This window comes from Meles meles, chromosome 2, assembly GCF_922984935.1.
Source record: "Meles meles chromosome 2, mMelMel3.1 paternal haplotype, whole genome shotgun sequence".
Lineage (NCBI taxonomy): Eukaryota > Metazoa > Chordata > Mammalia > Carnivora > Mustelidae > Meles > Meles meles.
In genome coordinates this window covers 37,970,427-37,993,906 of record NC_060067.1, presented here as the reverse complement: position 1 = coordinate 37,993,906, position 23,480 = coordinate 37,970,427, and the positions used below count along the sequence as shown (strand labels likewise).

The following is a 23,480-nucleotide window of genomic DNA, read 5'->3' as shown; positions in this document are numbered from 1 at the left end:
TTGAATCAGCAACCTGTTATTTCCAAGGAGGCTTAGTGATTATATTCTGGGATGGAATTCAGGCAGTTGAATCGTCTGCCTCCTCAGGCAGAGCCCTTGGGCACAGCCATGGAATTTGTAGAAAAGTAGAAATTACTGGGAGCGGCCCATTTGCATTTATGATGCAGTGCTAAACAACAGAAGTAAGTCAGTGGTTGGTTTTTGTGGGGTTAATAGAACCCAGTTGTTTTAGGAATATAAAGGAATGAGCATGGTTGTACTGGATGAATCATTTGTTATTTAAATAAAACTGAGCCTTAGGGGAAAAGCTATAAATTTGTGCCAAATTATTAGTAATGATGTTTTATATTGTGTGTATGTTAATTCCGTGTATGGTTGACATCAGTATTTTAGCCTTGACTTACTGTTTTTTAAAATCTCCAAAGCTTCCCAGGACTTTTCATAATAAATCTCTTAACCTAGAATTCAAGCTGGTTCTTAAATGTTGACGGATGTTTGGACAAATACTGCCAATGTGGTTGCAGTGTTCCAATTTTACTACCTCAGATAATAGTCTATCTTTGGGGCGCCTGGGTGGCTCAGTCATTAAGCATCTGCCTTTGGCTCAGGGCATGATCCCAGGGTCCTGGGATCAAGCCCCATATTGGGCTCCCTGCTCAGTGGGGAAGCCTGCTTCTCCCTCTCTTGCTCCCCCTGCCTGTGTTCTTTCTCTCTGTGTGTCTCTGTCAAATAAATTAATAAAATCTTTTTAAAAAATAATCTTTGGATGATATAAATTGGAATTTCCACATGACTTCTGTACTTTTTTGTAAGCCCTCAGCTGTTCTCATTTGTAATGTGCCTATATCCCATATCTGCACAGAAGCCCCATTTTTCAAAAATAAGCAATTTATGATTAAATTAATACATTTATTTAATTCATTAATGTCAGAAAGTACAATACTAGTGTGTATAGTTTCTTAAATAGAGTCACTTCACCCATTTCTTTTTCAGTTTTACAAATTCCTTTGTATGAAGGAATACTTGGGTAAATGAATTTTTTTTTTCTTTTTAATCAGTTTTGAGGAGCCTGGGTAGCTCAGTTAGTTAAGCGTCTGCCTTTGTCTTGGTCTCAGGGTCCTTGTATCGAGTCCTACATAGGGCTCCCTGCTCGGTCGGGAGCCTGGTTCTCACTCTCCCTCTGCCCCTGCTTGTGCTCTCTCTCTCTCTCTCTCTCTCTAAAATAAATAAATAAAATCTCTTTTTAAAAAAAAAAAGATTTTAAAAAAAATTTTTTTAATTTTAAAAATAATAAATTTTAAAATTAAAAAAATCCATTTTACTTTGCAATGTGTTATTTTTACAGTTACATTTTCCTTTTAGTTTTCCCTTCCCTCCCCTCTAAAGTGAATTCCAGAAAATCCCATACAGTCTGTGGTTAGTGGTATTATTAGAACTCCCATGATAGTATATCTTTTTTAATTATGACATTTTTAACTTTGAGAAATTTAAACATGAAGAAAATATGCCACGCAGATTTAATAGATGTCTCACCACAAATGTCTCAGTTCAGGTTTGTTTTTTTTTTTTTTAAAGAAATAAGTCATCCATGCAGCTCAAATTCTGACCACTTCTCTCCCCCTCCTTTCCTTGAGGGAGCAGAGCATGATTTTGTACATTGTGTAGTCATGTCTAGTTGTAAAAGGATACAACATGTAGGATCCTGTGTATCATACAGGATACATTCTTCCCCAGGCAAACTGTCACACAAGTTAAGAAAATCAAAGACGCTGATTCTTTCTCTTTGGAAGGCATGCTAATTCACTGCTGTGCTTGAAAGCTGGTCTCACCTGAAGGTGTTCTGCCATCTTTTAGATGCCACCAAGTGTAATGCCAGTAGATTCCAGGTCCCAATGCCTTTTTTTTTATGTCCTTGTGTGGTATTCCCCTCAAAGGACAGTCAGAACTGAAACAGGAACAGAGCTGCCCCCTTGTCCACTGCCAACCCCCGCCACCACCTTTCTTTCCATATTTGTAGGGATCCCCTCGAAGTCATGATGAAAATTTAAATGATCCAGATTCTTTTCTGTTTTCTTCAACATGTCTAAAAGTTTCTGGTACATCCTAGGAGTTCCGTAAATATTGAATGAATGAGTCTGTCAGTCACAGATAATGAGAACTTTTCCCATTTTCCTGAGATTTTTAGAATTTGTTAATCTACCTTAACCTTTCATGCATGATCTTAATTTCTTTGTTTTAAAGATTTTATTCATTTGAGAGAAAGAGAGCATGAGGACACATCACGGGGGCGGGGTGTGGGAGGGTGGGGAACAGAGGGAGGGAGAGAAGCAGACTCCTGACTGAGCGGGGAGCCCAATGTGGGACTTGATCCCAGGACCCTGACATCATGACCTGAGCTGAAGGCAGATGCTTAACTGACTGAGCCACCCGGGCGCTCCCCATGATCTTAATTTCTGACTACGTAGCTGAAGGATTCCCTGAAGACAACTTAGTATTTTTGGGTGCTAATGTACCTAAATCTAAATGAAGCCAAGCAACAATGTTCCCCAGCATTTTGGAATGAAAATGTTCAAACATATGGGAATGTTGGGAGAATTGTATAGTAAAAATACAGTATTATCTACTACCTCTTTCTACAAGTACGATTTTACATATTTGCTTTATCATTTGTTTCTGCCGGGGTTTCCTAGTCTATGGATTTCAAAGTAAATGGCAATCATACGTGCGCTCTACCCTTAACATATCATATCTGCTGTGTCATTAAGTAGAGATCGATATTTATTGAACTTCTTTTTGGTTTTTTGAGGCAAAATTAACATACAGTGAAATGCACAAGTCCTCAGGGCAGCCTTTGATGAGTTTTGACAAATGCCTGTATCCGTATGGAATAAATCTTGAGCTAAGTATAGAACATTTCAACCCTTGCAAGTTCCCTCCTGTGCCTTCCCGGGTAACCCCCATACCCACCCCCAGAGGCAACCACTGTTCTTTTTTTTCCACTGCAGATTAGCTTGAAGCAACCAGTTATTAACAAACACTTTTTCCCCCCATTTGAAAGGGGGAAAAAAAAAAAAACCATTGGTTGGATTTGGCAGCACAAACAGGTACCCTGCTGCAAGGCTGAATGAACAATCCATTTTCCATTTTCACATCGGTCAGACTGTCTGAAACTGTTCTTTCTGCTCTCCCGATGGCTCACTTACCCTTCTCCCTAATACTCTAACCATCTTCCAGTTCCTTTCTCACAGTTCACGGGTAAGCTGAGGGAAGCGGAAAGTGTCCTCAGGAAGGTCAAGACATCATTTCAGACATAAATTCAGCCAGCGTTTATTAACGGCTCGCTTTGTGCCAGGACCTGGGCTGGACACACTGGATCCCAAGATGAATAAAACATGAAGAACCCACTGTACGGTGATGCTGACAATAAGCCAGTAACTTATTCATTTACTACGTTCAGAAGATACTTCCTGAGTCTCCCCTGTGTGCCAGGCATGGGGGATACAGGCCTGAACAAGATAAACACGGTTCCTGCCCTCCAGAGCTTTAGCCCAGAGTCGAAGGCAGTCCTTCGTGATTGCAAGTGTGCCACGTTTCCACAGGTCAGGAGCGTGGGGCGTTGCTGGAGCCACTGGCAGGCACATAGAGCCTTCTGGGCCCTCCCTGGGATGCAGGCAGGCAGCGCAGGCTTTCTGGAAGCCATTGCCTTTAAAGGGATACCTAAAGGATAAGCAGAAGCAAACCAGGGAAAAGGGTTGTGCAGGAGCGCATGCAGGTGTGTGTTGTTTTTTTTTTAAAGATTTTATTTTATTTTTAAGATTTTATTTATTTATTTGACAGATAGAGATCACAAGTAGGGAGAGAGGCAGGCAGAGAGAGAGAGAGAGGAGGAAGCAGGCTCCCCGCCAAGCAGAGAGCCGGATGCGGGGCTCAATCCCAGGACCCTGGGATCATGACCTGAGCCGAAGGCAGAGGCCCTAGCCCACTGAGCCACCCAGGCGCCCCGCAGGTGTGTGTTTTAAGAGTGGATGTCGGGTGCGGGCAGCGAGGAGGAAAGTGACGTGGTGAAGCTGGCGAAGGAGATGGGGTCAATCCAGTCGATTCTTGCATCCATCGCGGGAAGGTGTCCCCAACCGACACGCTGAGCCTGCATCGTTCTCACGCTTCACGCCCAGAGCGCTTATTGATTTATTGGGTTAGCTTCTGTGTGAAATCCAGAATCGGTCGTACTGTTTGAGAAAGAAGCAATGCTAAGAGGAAAAGATAAAGAGTCCTGGAACTAAGGAATGATATGACGTGATTTTAGTCTCATCGGACTTCTTAAAAGAAGCTGCTCTGTCGGGGCAGGAACCCTGAGAGCAAAGGGAACAGGAACGGCAGGAAGCCTTAGACCAAAGGCCTGAATTCTGCTTTCTCCTTCAGAGGCCCAGAATCCGCCCATGCACATGGCAGCCTCAGGCCCTCCCCAGTAGGTAGTTTAGCAATTTAAAAATAACTTAATAGGGCTAATTTCTCACCTTTGGATCACTTTGATATTCTTGCATTATTTAATACCCTGTAATAAAATTAAGTTCCCATAACATAAATAATATTCCAATGTAAAGACTGTTGTGAGGCTTGAAAAAATCCTGTAAAATGCAACGCTTTGTGCATCCCAGATAAGATTCTATAGGAAAAAATCCACGGTGATTCAGCTGTGGCATTGAATCATGTGCTATTGCTGATAAAATCTCCATTACCTTTTTGTAAATTTAATTTTAATTACATCAGCCTAGTGGGCTCCATGCAGATATTTACTTTTAGTATAATGGATTTTTAAGGGAGAATGCTCCATGAAAGCTTTGCGCGTTGAATATTTTATTTGAAAGCAAATGGCAAAAATATTTTTGTAACATTCAATATTGATACTCTGGGGAAAAGCAGAGTGAAAAGATCCTTTAATGGATTATAAGGAAACCTTCACAACCCCTAGCTGTGACTAGTAGTTAGAAGTTCACACTGACTCTAATATATTATTCATAAATACATTGGAATGAGAGGATAACTTGACAAAAACATTGTTTTGCTGTTCTTTTTTCTGCATAAAACTGTATTAATATGCTTCATGTGGCGTGATAGGACTAAGATGGCTCACCCTTATAGGGATGAGACCTGAAAAATACAGCCATAAATTTGTAATGATCGTGGTATTGAAACTTAACTAAAATTCTTTAATTGCTTTTGATTAGAATAGAGAAGAATGTCCACTGACAGGCATCCTCTGGGTTTTCTGAAGTGTGATCTTTTTTTTTTTCTTTTAATGACCTGGTAGGACTCATTTCATGGTGACTTTCTGTAAGGAGCATCTACAAAGGATGCAGCCCAGCCTCAGACTTCCTCCTTGCTCATTGCCTAGTCATGAGAGAGCAAACTGCAGGATGGTTTGCTCTTCCTTTTCCTCTGAGTTCCAGATACACCAGTGAAATGGAACGCCGTTTTTCTCTATAACAAATTTTTTGTTTAATTTGATAGATTTGGTGACTTTTAAGGATGTCAGACATGCATCGTGATTGATCAGGTATGGGAATCCTTTGTTAAAAAGAGTCGCACAAACTTAGTCATCAGAAACTAGAATTGTACAGGTCTGAAAGGCCATGCAAAGTATGGCCTCAGTCAGTGATCCTATGTCTCGCATTGGAATACGTCCACTAGCAGCCCATTCAACCTGGAAAGCTCTAGCAAGTCAAATTTTTCTCTTGCTTTGGACTGAAACCATCTCACTAAAACCTGTCCACTGTCCCCTATGGGGTATATTTTAATAACCTATGCACAGCAACAGCAGGTGTCCCTGTATGTCCCGTTCCTGATTCCATTGCCTTAATTTTTTCTGTCTTCTTATAATTATTAAAGCCTTAAATCTGGCTCTTCCTTTGCTCTGCTCACGGCGTCAATTCTATGTTATCAGTAATTCCCATAAACTTCATCTCCTACCTTTCTTGGCCTTCATCAGATCCTAGATTTCCAAATGTCTCTAAGACATTGCTGGAACGAACTTTCAGACCTATGATATTCTGAATTAAACAAGATCTTCCCTTCCAGAATGACTCCAGGGCCCAGTGGTCATAAATTCATTTTATTGTACTACCATTTTTCTAGTCTTCTAGGTGGAATGTATATTTTTGTAATGTTTTATTCAATACATAGGCAGTCCCCATTATGCAGGGAGTCCATATTTGCACATTTGCTCACTTATAAAATGTGTCACCTCAACATCAATCCTCAGGGATCTTTGGGGACATGCGCAGCGCAGTGGAAACTGTGAGTCCCCGCCGTGCCCCACTCTCTGCTATGCCTGCTTGTTTCAGCTCTCCTGCTAGGTGCAAGTATTCTTCCCACACTTTATTTAGTGCCACGCTTTTCACATTTTTGTGTGTGTTTTTTTTTTCTTGGTGACTTTGCTATGTAAAAGGGCCCAAAAGACAGTGCTGATGGCGATATAGTGTCACCAAATTCAGGAGGTCTGTGAGCTGCCTTGGGGAGAACATCTAGGTGCTAAAAGGGTCATTATGCAGGCCTGAATTACAGTGCCATTGACTGGTGCTTGTGAATCAACAATCTATATAAATAAGGTGTCTTTAAGGAGACCACACATAAAATAATGTTTTGGTGTTGATCAGTCGAAGAAAATACTGAGACCAGCAGCTGCCAGGAACCTAACCCCATACTTCTCTTAGGAGCAGTGCTTTGGTATTCACTCATTCTGTGTTCCTAGCAATCATGTAGAAATACCTGCTGCAAATAATGGGAATCAGCTGCAATCTCAGACTTCCAGAAAAGTTGCAAGAGGAGTAAAAAGAATTTCTAGACACTCTTCGCCTACATTCCTCAGATGCTAATGTTTTACGACATTTGCTTTATTCCTCCCTCGGTCTCCCTCTGTATGTGTCTAAAAGTCCAACATAGATGGATATCCTCTGCGCCAAAATGTTTCAGTGTCTATTTCCTAAAAGTAAGGACATTATCTGTTATAACCACAAAATATTTATCAAAGTCAGAAAATTAACATGAGTTCTATATTACCTAATCTGTGGGTCTTATTAGGATTTACCAGTTGTCCCAGTAATACCAGATCTCGTGGGCATTCAGCTGTTATGTCTCTCTAACCATCTTTAATTCGGTCCACTTCCTTAGTCCTTGACATTAATGTTTTTAGAAGTATATAATCATTTATTTTTTTTAATTTTTTTAGTGTTCCAAGATTCATTATTTATGCACCACACCCAGTGCTCCAGGCAGTACATGCCCTCCTTAATACCCACCACCAGGCTTACCCACCCCCCCACCTCTCTCTGCTCCAAAACCCTCAGTTTGCTTCTCAGAGTCCACAGTTTCTCAAGATTTGCCTCCGCCTCCGATTACTCCAACTCACTTCTCCTCTCCAACTCCCAGTGTCCTCCATGTTATTCTTTAAGCTCCACAAGCAAGTGAAACCATAGGATAATTGGCTCTCTCTGGTTGGCTTATTTCACTCAGCATAATCTCTTCCAGTCCCATCCATGTTGATACAAAAGTTGGGTTTTCATCCTTTCTGATGGAGACACAATATTCCATTGTATATATGGACCATATCTTCTTTATCCATTCGTCTGTTGAAGGACATCTTGGCTCTTTCCCAAGTTTGGCAACTGTGGCCATTGCTGCTATCTGTATCTTTGGGATAAATACCCAATAGTGCAATTGCACGGTCCTAGGGTAGCTCTATTTTTAATTACTTAAGGAATCTCCACACTGTTTTCCAAACTGGCTGCACCAACTTGCTTTCCCACCAACAGTGTAAGAGGGTTCCCCTTTGTCCACATCCTCTCCAACACTTGTTGTTGACTGTCTTGTTAATTTTGGCCATTTGAACTGATATAATCATTTATTTTATAGAATGTCTTCAGCATGATTTGATGTTTCTTTATGATTGTGGTTTTATTGGCGGGGATATTACAAAAGTGAGTGTTCTCCTCAGTATACTGTATCAGGAAGAATACAGTGTTGATCTCTTCCATTTCTGTCAGTGCTAACTGATTGCTTGGTTAAGGTGCTGTCTGCCAGGTCTTTCCACTCCAGAATTACTGTTCATGTCCTCCAGCCAAAAGCCCCTAAGAATATAACTGTGGTTGAACAAAGTTAGGTCGGTCGGCTCAAAACCAGCCTCCCAGTAGGGAGAGTGTAGACCATGAAGAACTTTAGGGCAACTCAGTATTACCCTGAGAGGGTATTTAGGGATGCATATTATCAGGTTTAGCCTTATGTTCAATTGCTTGGGGGATGTTTCAAGAAAGTGGGGCTTTACCCTAGAATGGGTGCTTTCAGAAACAAGTGGTTTCATTCATGGTTAATAATTCGTATCTAGGAGGCAAGAGAAAGAGAGCAAAGCTAAGCCTGTGCTTGGTAAAGAAGCAACAGTCATTCATGTCAGTAGGGACAGGGGGATAATTAGTCATTTTTTGTAATTTGGACAGTTTTTTTTTCCTGTGTCCATGTATGATTATGAAGTGGTTTTGTTTTTCTTTTACTCCATCCTGGTCATGGAGTGACCTAGTCTAATATTGGTGTCAGGTGAAATTATTTACATTCATAATCAAACACCATCATCTAGTTGTGAGAGCTAGGGTCAGCTCCCTTTTAATAACAGCCAGGGACCGCTGTTTTCCTTATTAATGATTTTTTCCCTTTGTAATGAACACAAGCATCCCTACTGAAGTCAGTAAATAGGTAGGTAGATGAGTTGATGGGGGGTGGTGAATGAGACTATGGTTGGATGGGAAGGGAGAGAGTACTTCCTTATCATAGAAGGGTAATTGATAAATGTAAAAGATGATGGAAATAGAAAATCATTATTTGGCAGCTGTAACAGTTTATTCAGGCAGGGATCTTCAGGTGCTCTAACGGGTGGCTGAAAAGTTGAGGGGCAATAGGACATTTATAGAGTCTCAAAATATTTCCCCACAAGAAGCTTAACCAGTTACAAGGGAAATATCATAAAGGAGAAAAGTTTTTTAGTCTTCCAGTATGATGATGATGGAGGTGGTGGTGAAGCCAGCTTTTCCCGAGAAATTGAACACTGGCTGAATCCTGATGCGGAAGACAGTGCGGGCATTGTCTGAGGTTTATGAAGGTTGATGAGGGTTGGTGGACTAGCTCGAGGACATGCACTTTATGTGTGACCAAGTCAGGAATCAAACCCGGGGTTCTCCTCAACAGCTATATTCTGCCATCTCCTTCTTGTGTACGTACTCAGTCTGACACTCTTTTTTTTCCTCCTATAATCAAACTATAAAATCTCTTCACTTCATACATGGATTACCGTATCTGTTTCCAGGTAATCCTCCCAATTTCAGGTTTTTCCTCATCACATCTGCTGTACAGATTGTTTCCTTTTGCTCTCATCTGCGAGATCACATCCACCATGGCCTCACCCTGCCCCTGCACCAAACCCAGACCCTTCAGGAACGTGGCCCCAGTGCCTTCGCTTGTTTTCCCCATTCCATTCAGAAGTTTTGTTCCCCGACCCCCATCCCTTTCTGTAGTAAGCTCTGGATCTTTTCTCCCTTAGAAAAGCTCTCATTTCTAGTGTTCTTTTTCAGAATTCTACTTGTTATCAAGTCATAGCTTCCCTAAAGCCTTCACCAACTTGAGCCTCTGTGTCAGTCTTGTGTCTAGAATATGCTCTATTCTGTTTAATGTGGAATCAGTGTTTGGTTTTCTACAGCTACCTCAGTTTTGACTCTATCTAAAATACAAGTTCCTTTGCCCTGGGGACGATGCATTGTTTCTGTTGGTTCCTGACACCCGGCAGAGCGCTGGGTCCGTGGTGAAGTCTGGGAAAAGGGAGGACGGGCTGATGGATACATTCCTCTAACAGGACAGGTCAGCCAGGCGCAGGTAGACCTGTCTGTGAAGAGACAGCTGTGTTTTGGACATGGTATGAAAGATATTTTTCCCATAGTTGACTGAAATGTATAATAAAGAGCTTTTGTTCTAAATGTTCCTCTGTGGGTATTATTTTCTTTCCCATTTGGTTATGGGAAAGAATTGCTTTTACATTCCCCAATTCCCAGCATGCAGAAGCACCTCAAAAGATCTGTAACTAGGGGCACCTGGGTGGCACAGCTAAGTGTCTGCCTTCGGCTCAGGTCATGATCCCGGGAACCTGGCATCGAGTCCTGCATCAGGCTCCCTGCTCAGCAGAGTGTCTGCTTCTCCCTCTGCTCCTTCTTCCACTTGTGCTCCCCACCCTTATCTCAGATACAGAAATAAAATCTTTTTTTAAAAGATCTGTAAGCAATAGACTAATTATAATATAACCCCTATACATCATACTGTCGCGAATGGTGCTGCCTGGTGTTCCTCAAACACAGCCTGTGCTTGGTAAGCTTTCCTCATTTGCTCATTGCTCCCTCATCCAGAAGATGTTCCTCCTTTCTACCTGGGAAAGTCTTATCCCTATTCCAAGTCCTAATGTTGTGATCATCTGCCCCGGTAAACTGTGATAATCAGAAAAAAAATTATCCCGCTGTCTGTGCTCCAGTAGCATTTTGCTTGTACCTCTAGTCTAGAACTTACTGTGCCTTTTTGGGAATCCCATTCTTAACAGACTGTCTGGATCCAGTATACTGAGTGCTGAGAGCAGGGCTGTGCCTTGTGTCTTTTATTTTAAAAGAAACAACATAGCAATAAATTTGAATGTAGCAATCCCTCCTTGAGGACAGCATGTGAGTGAAATCATTCCAGTGGAGTGTGAAATTCAAATTACATATTATTTGAGTGAGTAGATCTGAGATGCCACATACAGTTCTTACTGAGGGTTCTTTAAATAGACTTTGGCTTGAAATGAAGAGAATAATTAGAGATGAATTATGCCAATTGGAAGAAATTTTTTTTTTAATTACAAAGAAACTGACAACTCCAAAGTCATCAAATTCGTAGTAACTTCATTTTTCTATGAATGCTTTTGTAACCAATATGAATTGTTTTTTAAAAGAAAAACCATGTTTTGTTATAATGAACCACAAAGAAGTATTTAAGTTTCTTCAACGACATGCACAGTTGTAACATTAATATTTAGTTTAATGGTTTTCCTAGAAATTTTAACAAGCAGACTAAATAAAGAATAGAGACATTCAGAAAACATCGGGAACGAAGAAGGTTTGATTTTTCTCCATCCCTGCTTTACCTGCTAGTTTTGTCTAAGATTGTAATTATTTTTAACCCCATAAATTAAACATTATTATTTTATGAAACTAATTTTTTTAGGTTTAGTTATATATTTACCATCTTCCTTGTACACCAACATTTTTTTGTATCTCAAATTGACATTTGGGACTTTTTTTTTTTTCTATCTGGAATATATTCTTTCGCATTTCCTTCTAAAGGAAAATGGCAGGAAACTCTTTTTTAGTTTTTCTAAAAGTATTCCCTTTTGCCCTTTCTCTTGAAAAATAATTTTGTTGGTTAAAAGGATTTTTGCATTTATGTTCATGAAGGTTATATTGGTCTATAGCTTTTGTTTTATGGTTTTTTGTTTTTTTCTTTTTTTTATGTCCTTGGCTTTAGTTTTAGGATAATAACAGACTTAAAAAAGAAGTTGAAAATGTTCCTTCTGCTCTGGTTTCTGAAAGTGTGTGTAAAGGATTATTTCTTTAAAGATTTATTTTTGAGGGAGAGAGCGAGCGAGCGAGTGGGGTGAGGCAGACAGAGAGGCTCTTTCAAACAGACTCCCTGCTCAGCGTGGAGCCTACTAGGGACTTGTCCTGGGGCTCCATCCACTACCCATGAGATCATGACCTGACCTGAAACCGAGAGCAGAATACTTAACTGGCTGAGCCACCCAGGTGCCCTAGATAGATTATTTCTTTCCTTAATATTGATGTAATTTACCAGTTAAACACTCTGGAATGGTGATTTTCTTTGTAAGAAGATTTTTTCTTTTTTTTTATTTATTTCATTTTATTTTTTCAGTGTTCCAAGATTCATTGTTTATGCACCACACCCATTGCTCTATGCAATCCGTGCCCTCCTTAACTTTTAACAAATTTAATTTTTTTTTTTTTTTTTTACTTGTTATAGATCTCTTTAGATTTTCCTTTTGTTCTTGACTCGTTTTTAGTTTCTGAGTTTCTGGAATTTGTTCATTTCATCCAAGTTTCTGAATTCATTAGAAAAAAGGTATTGTTCATAGTATACCCTTATAACTTTAAATGTTAGTAGTGTCAGTATACTATATGGCTTCTCCTTCGTTCCTAATTTGATCATTTGTCTTCTTTTTTCTTGGTCAGCCTATCTGAAAGTTCATAAATATCATTGATCTTTCAAAGAACCAACTTTTGACTTTACTGATTCTTGGAGTTGTTTTTTCTGATTCCTATTTCATTGATTTTCATGCTGCTTTAAAATTTTTTTTTCTTTCTCTTTACTTTGGGTTGAGTTTACTCTTTTCTGGTTAAGTTAGAATCCTGAGTTATTGATTCATTTTTGTTATGGATATTTAAGGATAGAGATTTCTTTCTAACCACTGCTTTAGTTATGTTTCATAGCTTTTAACATGTTTTCATTCAGTTCAGGACATCCGTTTCTTTTTATGTATTGTTCTTTGATACATGAGTTATTTACAACTGTGTTGTTCAATTTCCAAATATCTGGGGATTTACCTAAAGTCTTTATGTCATTGATTTCTAATTTAATTCTATTATGGTTGTAGATCATACTTGTTATAATTTTAGTACTTTTAAATTTACAAGACTTGTCTGTGGTGTAGTATATGACCTGTCACGGGAGCACTAGAAAAAAATGTGTGTTTTACTGCCTTTGGGTAGAGAGTTCTACAGATGTCAAGTCATTGGACAGTGTTGTTGAAGTTTTCTGTATCCTTGTGGATTTTCTGTGTAGTAATTTTATCAGTTATTGAGAACGCACTATAGAAATCACCAGCTGATGTTGGAATGTCTGTTTCTCTTTTTATTTCTGTCCATTTTTGCTTTATAAATTTTAGGGCTCTGTTTATGTATACGTTTAAAGTTGTTCTATCATGGCTCTTTTTTAAAGTAGTATTGTTTCTTCTCTTAAAATCAGTTTCACCTGATATTATATATTCAGTTTGTTTTCGGTTATTATTTGCATGGTTTTTATTTCTATCCTTTTACTTTCCATCTAAATGATGTTTTTAAACCTAAGGTGTGTCCCTTGTAGATAGCACATAATTGGATACGGTTTCATTATCTAGTCTATCTTTTGAGTGTTTATACTTCTTTAAACTTATTGATATGCTTGGATTTATTTCACACCTTTTGCTATTTGTTTTCTGCGTATCTCATATCATTTTTCTTCATGAGGTCCCATTTTACGCTTCTTTGTTAAATATTTTAGTGTATCATTTTAATTCCTTTGTTGTGTTCAGTTTTTATTTGGTTTTTTTTTAGTGCTGTGGGTATTTTAAAATCTGTGCTAATTTATTATATACTTTAGATGAATACTAACTTAATAAACACATAAATGCTTTGTACCACTATAGCTCCATTTTCTCCTTCCTCCTTTTTCTTATTGCCATGTGTTATTTATGTATGTATGTTTGTTAAAACCCAACAATGCAATGTTCTAATTATTGCTTTATTATATAGCCTTACAGTTTTTCAAGAAGGATATAAAAGAGGCAACCTACTAAATGATGATATTTGCAGATGACATATCTGATAGCTTCCAGAACATATAAAGAACTGATACAGCTCAATACCCAAAAGACAATTAATTCAATTAAAAATGGGCAGAAGCACAAATAGACATTTCTCCAAAGAAGACATACAGATGGCCAACATGAAAAGATGCTCAACATCACTCATCATCAGGGAAATGCAAATCAAAACCACAGTGAGTTATTACCTCAGACCAGTAAGAATGGCTAAAATCAAAAATCTAAGAACCAAGTGTTGGCAAGGATGTGGAGAAAAAGGAACCCTCTTCCAGTGTTGTGGGAATAGCAGCACCCACTGTGGAAAGCAATATGGAGGTTTCTTAAAGAATTAAAAGTAGAACTACCTTACAATCCAGTATTACCAAAAAAAAAAAAAAAATCACTATTTCAAAGGGATAGATGCACTCCTATGTTTATTGCAGCTTTATTTACAATAGCCATAATATGGAAGCAACCCAGATGTTCATCATTGATGAATGGATAAGGAAGATGGGTGTGTGTGTTATATCTGTATGACGGAGTATTATTCAGCCGTAAAAAAAGAATGGAATCTTGCCATTTGCAACAACACAAATGGAGCTAGAGAGTATAATGCTAAGCAAAATAAGCCAAGAGAAAGACAAACACCATATGATCACACTCAAATGTGGAATTTAAGAAACAAAACAAAGGAAAAAAGAGAGAGACAAACCAAGATACAGATTCTTACTACAGAGAATAAACTGATGGTTACCAGAGGGAAGGTGGATAGGGGGGATGGGAGAAATAGGGTATGGGAATTAAAGAATACAGTCATCATGATTTTAAAAAATGATTAAGAAAATTTTTTTTAAAGATTTATTTATTTGACAGAGAGAGATCACGAGTAAGCAGAGAGGCAGGCAGTGAGAGAGGAGGAAGCAGGCTCCCCACTGAGCAGAGAGCCCGATGTGGGGCTCGATCCCAGGACCCTGAGATCATGACCTGAGCTGAAGGCAGAGGCTTAACACACTGAGCCACCCAGGTGCCCCAAGAAAATTTTAAGTGTAACTCTATTTTTAATTTTTTGAGGAATCACCACACTGTTTTCCAAAGTGGCTGCACCAACTTGCAATCCCACCAACCGCGTAAGAGGATTCCCCTTTCTCCACATCCTCTCAAACTCTTGTTGTTTCCTGTCTTGTTAATTTTGGCCATTCTAACTGACATAAGGTGGTATCTCAATGTGGTTTTGATTTGAATCTCCCTGATGGCTAATGATGATGAACATTTTTTCATGTATCTGTTAGCCACTTGTATGTCTTCTTTGAAGAAGTGTCTGTTCATGTCTTCTCCTCATTTTTTGACATGATTTAAAAAATTGGATTTTGGGGAGAGGTGTTAAGTTTGAGGAGTTCTTTATAGATTTGGATATCAGCCCTTTGTAGTGTCATTTGCAAAGAATCTTGGAACATGAAAAAAAATAAAATTAAGATGTTAAAAAATAAAAATAAAGCACACAAAAAAATGTTAAGTGTATAAAATAATACATAAAAAATATAATCATGTAATCTTTCTTACATACTTAACATATTTACCTTTTCCAGTGCTTTTCATTCTTTGTATAGATTTGTTGCTGTCTGATATCATTTTTTTTCAGCTTGAAGGATTTTCTTTAGTAAGTTTTTAATGCAGATCTGCTAGCCACAGCTTTTCTTAATTTTTTTTTAATTTGGTGATGTTCTATCTCCTCTTTTCTCAATTTTATTGAGGTATAATTGATAAGAATAGTATATATTTAAGTAAGAATAGTATATATTTTTATATACATTGTGAAATAATCACTACAATCAAGCCAATTAATGTATTTATCACCTCACATAGTTAAATGTTTTTCCTTTTCTTTTTCTGTGGTGATAATACTTAAGCACTACTTTCTTGACAAATTTAAAGCCTACAATACAGTATTTTTAACTAGATCTACATCTCTATACACATTAAATCTCTAGAACTTGTTCATCTTGCCTAAATGCAACTTTATACCCTTTGGCAAACATCTCCCCATTTCCCCCTTCAGCCCTGGCTCCCATCATTCTACTCTGCTACTGAGTTTAACTATGTTAGATTTGAGCTGTAAGTGAAGTCATATAGTAATTGTCTTTCTGAGCCTGACTGACTTTGCTTAATTAACATCATGTTCTCCGGATCTTTTTTGTTTTTTTTCCACATAGTTTTGTTGGTTATAGGATTCTTGGCTGACATTTTTTTCTCTAGTATTTGAGTATATTGTTCCATTGCCTTCTGGATTCCTTGCCCTCTCATGAGAAGTCAGCCCTTAATTGTATGTCTCTCTGTATGTGATGAGTCATTTTTTTCTTGCTACTTTCAAGATTTTCTCTTTATCTTTGGTTTCAACCATTTGACTAGGTGTCTAACTGTGGATCTCTTAGTCATTATCCTATTTGGGTTGTTTGAACTTCTTGGGTGTGTAGATTAATGTTTTCCATTAAAATTGGGACTTTAGAATAATTTTTCTTCAAAATTGTTTTCCTCCTTTCTCTTAACTCCTGTCTGTCTGGGACTCCCTTACCTGCATACCACTAAGTTAATGTTGTCCCACAGATTTCTGTTCATTTTTCTTTATTCTTTAAATGCGGTTACCTGAAGTTCCTTGAATATATTTATAATAGATGTTTTGAAGTTGTTTTTGTCAACTAAATCTCACACAGAAGCCCACTCAGAGACAACTTCTATTGACTACTTATTTCTCATAAATAGGTATCACATTTTTCAGTTTCTTTTTACATCTCAACATTTTTTGTTGAAAAGTGGACATTTTAAGTAATACATTGTCGTAAATCTTCTGATTTTTACCTCAAAGTGCTTTTTTAAATTTGTTTAGATTTTTTGTTTGTTTGTTTATTTAGTAACTTGCCTGGACTGAATTTATGGGATTTGTTCCCCACAATGCAGGCTGCTGATGTCTCTGCCCAGTTATTTGATGGTGAATGTGATGATACTCCTGGCTTCCAGGGGTCACCAACTTTTCTGCATAGCTTAGTGTCAGTCAACGATTTCTCAACAGTTTCTTCTCAAGTGCTTCAAGCCTTTAGTCCAAGCTTCTGTCCTCTGCCAGTTGCCTGTGTGAGTTGGGAAACACATGCAGAGTTTAGCCAGTGCTTAAGTCTATCCCTGCTTTTACTTGCACTGGATCTTCTCATGTTTCCACTGCCTACGAACATGGGCTCAAAATCAGCCACAAGTACATGGATAGCTTTCATTCTTTCTTGTGTTTGTGGGTAGCCTTGCCATCAGCCAGGAATTTGCAGAGAGCTTAGCAAGGCCCTCCATGACTATTTCTTTTTTTTATTTATTTTTTTAAATGATTATTTATTTGACAGACAGAGATCACAAGTAGGCAGAGAGGCAGACAGAGAGAGAGGAGGAAGCAGGCTCCCTGCTGAGCAGAGAGCCCAACGTGGGGCCTGATCCCAGGACTCTGGGATCATGACCTGAGCCGAAGGCAGAGGCTTTACCCCACTGAGCCACCCAGGTGCCCCGACTATTTATTTATCTCCTTTTTAAATTTGGGTGAAGCTATAGGCTGACTGAGCTGCTGGACTTCCGCACATTTGTCTACCTCTGAGACAACTACTGTTACTAACAACACTGATGGGCATGGAGTGTTCCCATCCTTAGCTCCAAATCAAGCAAGTCCTCTCTGGCAGTGAAGTTGATGTTCACAGCTTGACCTTCTCTGACATGGGAAGGAATGTGGAGGTTAAACCAGGTAGAATCCCATAGACTCTTATGATCTTACCAAAAATTCAGTTGTTTCTCATGACTAAACACTTCCCAATTTGCTTTATGCCTTTGGTGTTTGATTGATTTACAGAGAACTAAAATGCTTACTTTGACAATTTTGTTGAATTTTATGATTGCTTATTGGGAAGAGGGTCTAATAAATCCCCCACTATACCAAACTCTGTCATATATTTATAACATTGCCCCAGATTCACACATGACTGTTAATGCTGTCAACATAGTCAATTATTACTTGAAAATGACATTGCATTTTGATTCGTGTTAGCTTTGTGGAGACAGATTCTTTAGCTGGATTTAATTAATGCTTTCATTATAAGTAGCATCTATTTGCTCATTTATTTATTGAGTAACTATGTACTAGGGTCTGCTTTAATTTCCATGATGCAAAGATGAATGAGAAAGTCCCTGCATTTCATGAATTCACAAGTCTAATGGGGGAGACAAACTAAAAATTATAAATAATAATAAAGCATAATATGTGATATTATATAGAGTTGAGCACAGTGCTGTGGGATGAGCTGGAGAGAGCGTGCCTGTCTCTGCATTACTATTGATTGGGGCTTAGAAGGGCTGAAGTCTGCCAAGCAAAGGGATGCAGTAAACGGCATTCTGAGCATGGAAAGCAATATGTATAAGGGCAAGGTTTGGTTTCAAATCTGGTATTTGGGACAAATCCGAAAATGTACCCAGGAGGGTGCATGGCAGAGAGAAGTAGAAGATGGAACTTTGCTAGAAAACACATTTACATCTGGTGAACATTCTGATCTTTATCTTCTGGGCCATCAGATGCCAGCCAAGTCCTTTTATCGATGAAATTAGTTACTGCTTTTGGTTTGTCTTGGATTTCTCTCCAGCAGTCTGTGGAATATAAGACTACAATGAGGAAGGATAGGTAACAAGTCAGTCAAATAGAAGACTTTTGAACCCTCAGGGTTGAGAGATGATGAGTGCAAAACTAGAGACTGGCCAAATTCAAAAAATGTTTGTGATAAAATCAACAGGATTTGTTAATACTGATGTAAGGAAGGATCAGCATGGCTGGTTGGACACAGAGGGCCTAGAAGGTGTGGAGAGGAGACAGCCTCTGGGAAGTTGCCAAACAGGAAATCAACCCAAACAGAAACAGCAAAAACAGATAGGATGTTCAGATGAATCATGAGCTAACAGGCCAGGTAAGTGAAGAGGTAGAACCCAGGCAGAAGTAAGTGTACAGAAACCTGGGAGAACTAACTGGAACAGCAGTCGTTAACTGGAACAGCAGTCATAGCAGAGAATGTGTGCTGGATCCTAAATGAATTTTTCTTTACTAGCAATTTGGAATTAATCTAAAGCCTTCATGAAGTGGAATAATGGTATTAAGAATACTCCTTCAGAACCGTCTTGCTCTGTTGGTGGGCATGCAAGCTGGTACAACCACTCTGGAAAACAATATAGAGGTTCCTCAAGACATTAAAAATAGAGCTACCCTATGACCCAGCAATTGCACTGCTAAGTATTTACCCAAAAGATGCAGATGTAGTGGGAAAAAAAGGGCACCTGCACCCCAATGTTCTTATCGGTAATATCCATAATAACCAAAGTGTGGAAGGAGACAAGATGCCCTTGAACAGATGAATGGATAAAGATATGATTCATATATACGATGGAATATGACTCAGCCATCAGAAAGGATGAATACCTATCATTTGCATCGACATGGATGGAACTGGAGGGGATTATGCTGAGTGAAATAACTCAATCAGAGAAAGACAGTCATCATGGTTTCACTCATGTGGAATGTAAGGAATGATGCAGAGGACCATAGGGGAAGGGAAGGAAACCTGAATGGGAAAAAATCAGGGAGATGAACCATGACATACTCTTGACTCTGGGAAACAAACCGAGGGTTGCGGAAGGGGAGATGGGCAGGGGGATGGGGCAACCGAGTGATGGGCATTAAGGAGGGCACATGATGTGATGACCACTGGGTGTTACACGCAGCCGATGAATCACTGAACACTGCATCAAAAACTAATGATGTATTATATGTTGGCTAATTGAATGAGAAAAAAACACTCAACTAAGGCTCTTCCTGTGAGTAACTCAGACACTGCACAGAGACTAGTCATTAACTCTGAAATCAGTGAGGAATTATTTAGAACACAACTCCTTTAAAACCTAATAGTGGTGCTGCCCACGTGTTAATGCATCTTCTCAAAGGGATAAGGAACTGGGCAGATAAAAATGGATTTGATGACTGTGTAGAGTCAGTAATGACATACCTTGTCTCTGATCTGTACTTTTTTAAGAGGTCCCTCTTAATGTGTGACATTCTGCAACTTAATTTTTCCTGTGTATGACATTCTAATGTTACTTAATTGCCAACCATCCGGATTTGCTGTTAGTATGAATCAGGTTTTTTAATATAATTAAGCCAGCTTATCCGTCACCCATTATAATGAATCCATTCTATCTTAATTATTTTTCCATTTCCAGAGCCAATCATCACATATTAATACAAATACAGGAAAATCTGAGTCATTTTTGTAACACAAGAAATAGCACAGAATATCTGTCAGATATGTGCATACACTCCCTTCACACTTTTGGGAAGGTTCAACATAATTTGGTAAAATGTGTTAGTGTTCTGCCAGAAACAGAAACCAAAAAAGAAATCAGTATTTCAGTTCTCATTCATTTACATCATGAAACCAACCACCTTTCTAAACCCTATCGTTTATTTCCCAGAATTTCCTATACTCTTGATTCTGTGTCCATCCAAGGACAAATTGTAATGTAGCAAGCCCTTCTGTTTCTGGAGGTAATTACAGAGAAGCCTTGCCTGTCAGCTCATTCTGGTCACTGGTGCATGTGTGCTGTTTTTTTCATTCACTCATTTCTTAGTTGAGCACAACTCTGATCACCGGGGATGTAGCAATGAATGAGACAGAAGAAGGTTGTAACTCCTTCTGAGCTCACATTGTCCTGGAGGAGACTGATGGTAAACAAATAGCAACAGTAGTGATGAGTAACGTGCAAAGAATTTGAAAGGCAACAGGACAGAGAGTCGGTTGAGTGTGTGGAGGGCTCAGAGAGGTCTCTCTGAGGAGGTGGCTCAAAGCTGACACCTGAATGACAGGAGATGCCATGAGATGATCATAAGCATTACAGGAGGAAGTCCTAGCGAGAGGGGAGGCCATGAGTAGGCGTATCATCTGCGTAGTGGTGAGAGATCCCTTTGGGAGAGGGAGAACATCCAGGGTATGGAGTGTGGATTTCATTCCAGGTGCCCTGTGGAACTGCTGGGAAGTGCTTTATGGGATCTGATTTGCATTTATAAAAGGTCAGTCGGCCTTCTCTGTGGAGAATGGATAAAAGGGCGTTAGAGTGGGAACAGGGAGGTAGAGTCCAGATTGAGAGGGGAGTTCAGCATCCCTTAAGTATTCCATGAAGACATCCTATGCGTCATTTTCAAAGATTGAGCCTTTGCACCAATGCATATTTCGATTTTTTTCTTTTCTTTTCTTTCCTTTTTTTTTGTTAGATATGGAATATACTAGATTTGAATGGCTCTCTAGATTCAAGTGCAGTTTCTCCAAGTTAAAGGTCATATAATGTCAGGCAAGTCTCTTAACCCCTCTGTATTTCAGTTTCCTCTTATAAGAACAGTGGACTAGTGGGGTGCCTGGGTGGCTCAGTCAGTTCAATGTCTGACTCTTGATTTCAGCATGGGTCATGATGTCAGGGTCATGGGATGGGGTCCCGTGTTGGGCTCGTCTGCACTCAACGCAGAATCTGCCGCTGATTCTTTCTCTCCCTTCCCCTCTGCCCCTCACTCAGCTTGTGCTCTCTCTCTAAATAAATAAATAAATAAAATATTTTTTTAAAAATGGAATAGTAATTTTACCTATTCATAGAGTTGACAGAAGTGACTAAGAAAATACACATAGAAATACTTAGTACATGACTATAGTAAGCACTCAGTAAATATTACAGACTGTGTTTCTATCTGATCATCAAACTATGCCACATCAGATAGCAGTATCTAGTCATGAGTTATAATTAACATTTACGAAATTTTTAAAAATGTGTTTGTGTGTTATTTTGATGCTATTTTAGCATCTCTTAATCCTGTTTATTTAATTATGTAATAACACAATTGTACTATTACATTATGCATATTATCCCCAGCTCCTGCGTCTGGTAGTATTTACTTTTTAAGTGACTTCTATTAATTGTGTTTTAAATACCCATAGCCTTCTAGAGAGATTGATTGAATATTAATTAGTTTTGTTGCGAAGTTAATGTTTTCAGCCCTTAAAATGGGATGGAGAGTGGGCCTCGGGTCCTAAGATGATATCGCTCATGTAAACACTGCGTATACGACCTCCACCAGGGCCGGGGCCACACGAGGGTGCTGCTAAGATGCACCCCTCCTCCACGTGGTCCTCTCAGTTTGGACTCAGGTCCCTCTTGGATCCCTGGCTCGAAAAGACCCTATCCATTGGACCACGGGGTAACCTAGAAGCCTCGTGAGTCTTTGGTTTCCCGGTAAACACTGGCTTCTGTCACTTTGTGAGGTTTCAGCTGCATATCCGACACTTGAGATTGGTTATTTCCGTCTTGAAGTAGTCTTGAGAACAGTCGGAAAGTAGAGTAGGTCAGCCCAGCATATGGTCGAATTTGCATGGACAGATGAACTTGAGAATAATAAGGAAAGTCTTTGAAACTGGCTTTTAGTTATAAATGTGGTATGCAAATATTTCATGGTTACGCTGGGTTTGAGGTACATTTAGCAAACGGCATTTTTCGTGAGAGAAGACATTAACCTGATTTTAAAATCGCGGTCCTCCTCTTTCACTGAAGGTACTGGGACAAGGAACAGCCTCGCTTTGCTTGTAAACATTTTATAGCATCATCCTTGATACAGAGCATTACCAAGCACTGGGGGCTTCAGAAATAAACCCCTTTCTATGCAAAACAATCAACATTAAGTACATATTCTGTGGTTCTTCTGGCTTCAGGTTCTGTTTCTTCTTTTATTAAGGACATGAATAGTAAATAGTGATTTTTGAAGAATTTACACGGGAAGCAATTAGCCCTACAACAGGCAGCCCCGGTGCCCAAGGTGGCAGCATTTACTCTGCTCAACCGCTGGCCAGTCGAATCCACCAGATGGGGATCTGCTGTGTGGAGGCTGGCTCCCACGACTTGTCTTTCCTAACTACTGTACTGATTGCATGGGTACTGTACTGAATTTTGTAAAAGTCGAATTATTTGTAAATACGATACAAATGATAGAGATTTGGGATACTATTTGGAATCAGTAAATTAACATGTGTGCGATGTGTGTGTGTGATGTTGTAACTCTTACACGTCGTGGGGCTAAAACACTGATAGCCTATAGCCCTATGGTTTTTCCTCCTACTTCTTCCAAAAACAACGTGGTCCAGCTACTCAAGGGATCATGCAAGGGTCTGTGTGGGCATCAAGACTCAAATGTGAATTCCCCACTCTCCCGGCACACACGGACCTGACCACTGGGGCTCCCATCCATCCCTCGGGCTCTTACGTCTGGCATCCGTCTCCCTGCTCCCCCAGGAGTCACATATCCCCTCATTTCACAGTCGGCACCCAACTGGATTTTTATGTTAGTGCTAATATTAGCTTGTAAGCTTACATTTTTTTCCAGAAATACCTATGTGTGGACATAACTTCCTTTCTCTGTGTTTGTTTTTCTACTACAGACACGGGAGCAGAAAGGCAGGCACTAAGAGAAAATGTGTATCCTAAATTGAGAGAATTCTGCAGAGAAAACTATGGATTAGAATTTCAGGTAACTCTGATATTAATTTCATTTTTAATCATGGCAGCTGAATAGCATTTGTGCTTGCTTATTTCACAATGTTGGTGTTATTTAAAAAAAAACACGTTTTAAGCTCTGAAAAAATTTTATTTCTTTAAGCATGGGTAAAAAGGAACACTGGAAAGTGGAAATAAAATATTT

At 39.2% G+C, this 23,480-nt stretch overlaps 1 protein-coding gene across 1 annotated transcript in view; it reads left to right on the top strand.

Moving 5' to 3' along the window:
• Positions 1–23,480, top strand: part of NWD2 (NACHT and WD repeat domain containing 2) — a 187,163-nt gene that overhangs the window by 48,768 nt on the left and 114,915 nt on the right. Inside the window, exon 2 of the mRNA XM_045998572.1 lies at positions 23,221–23,309. Within this exon, the coding sequence (XP_045854528.1) occupies positions 23,221–23,309 (89 nt within the window). The remainder of the gene's footprint in view (positions 1–23,220; positions 23,310–23,480) is intronic.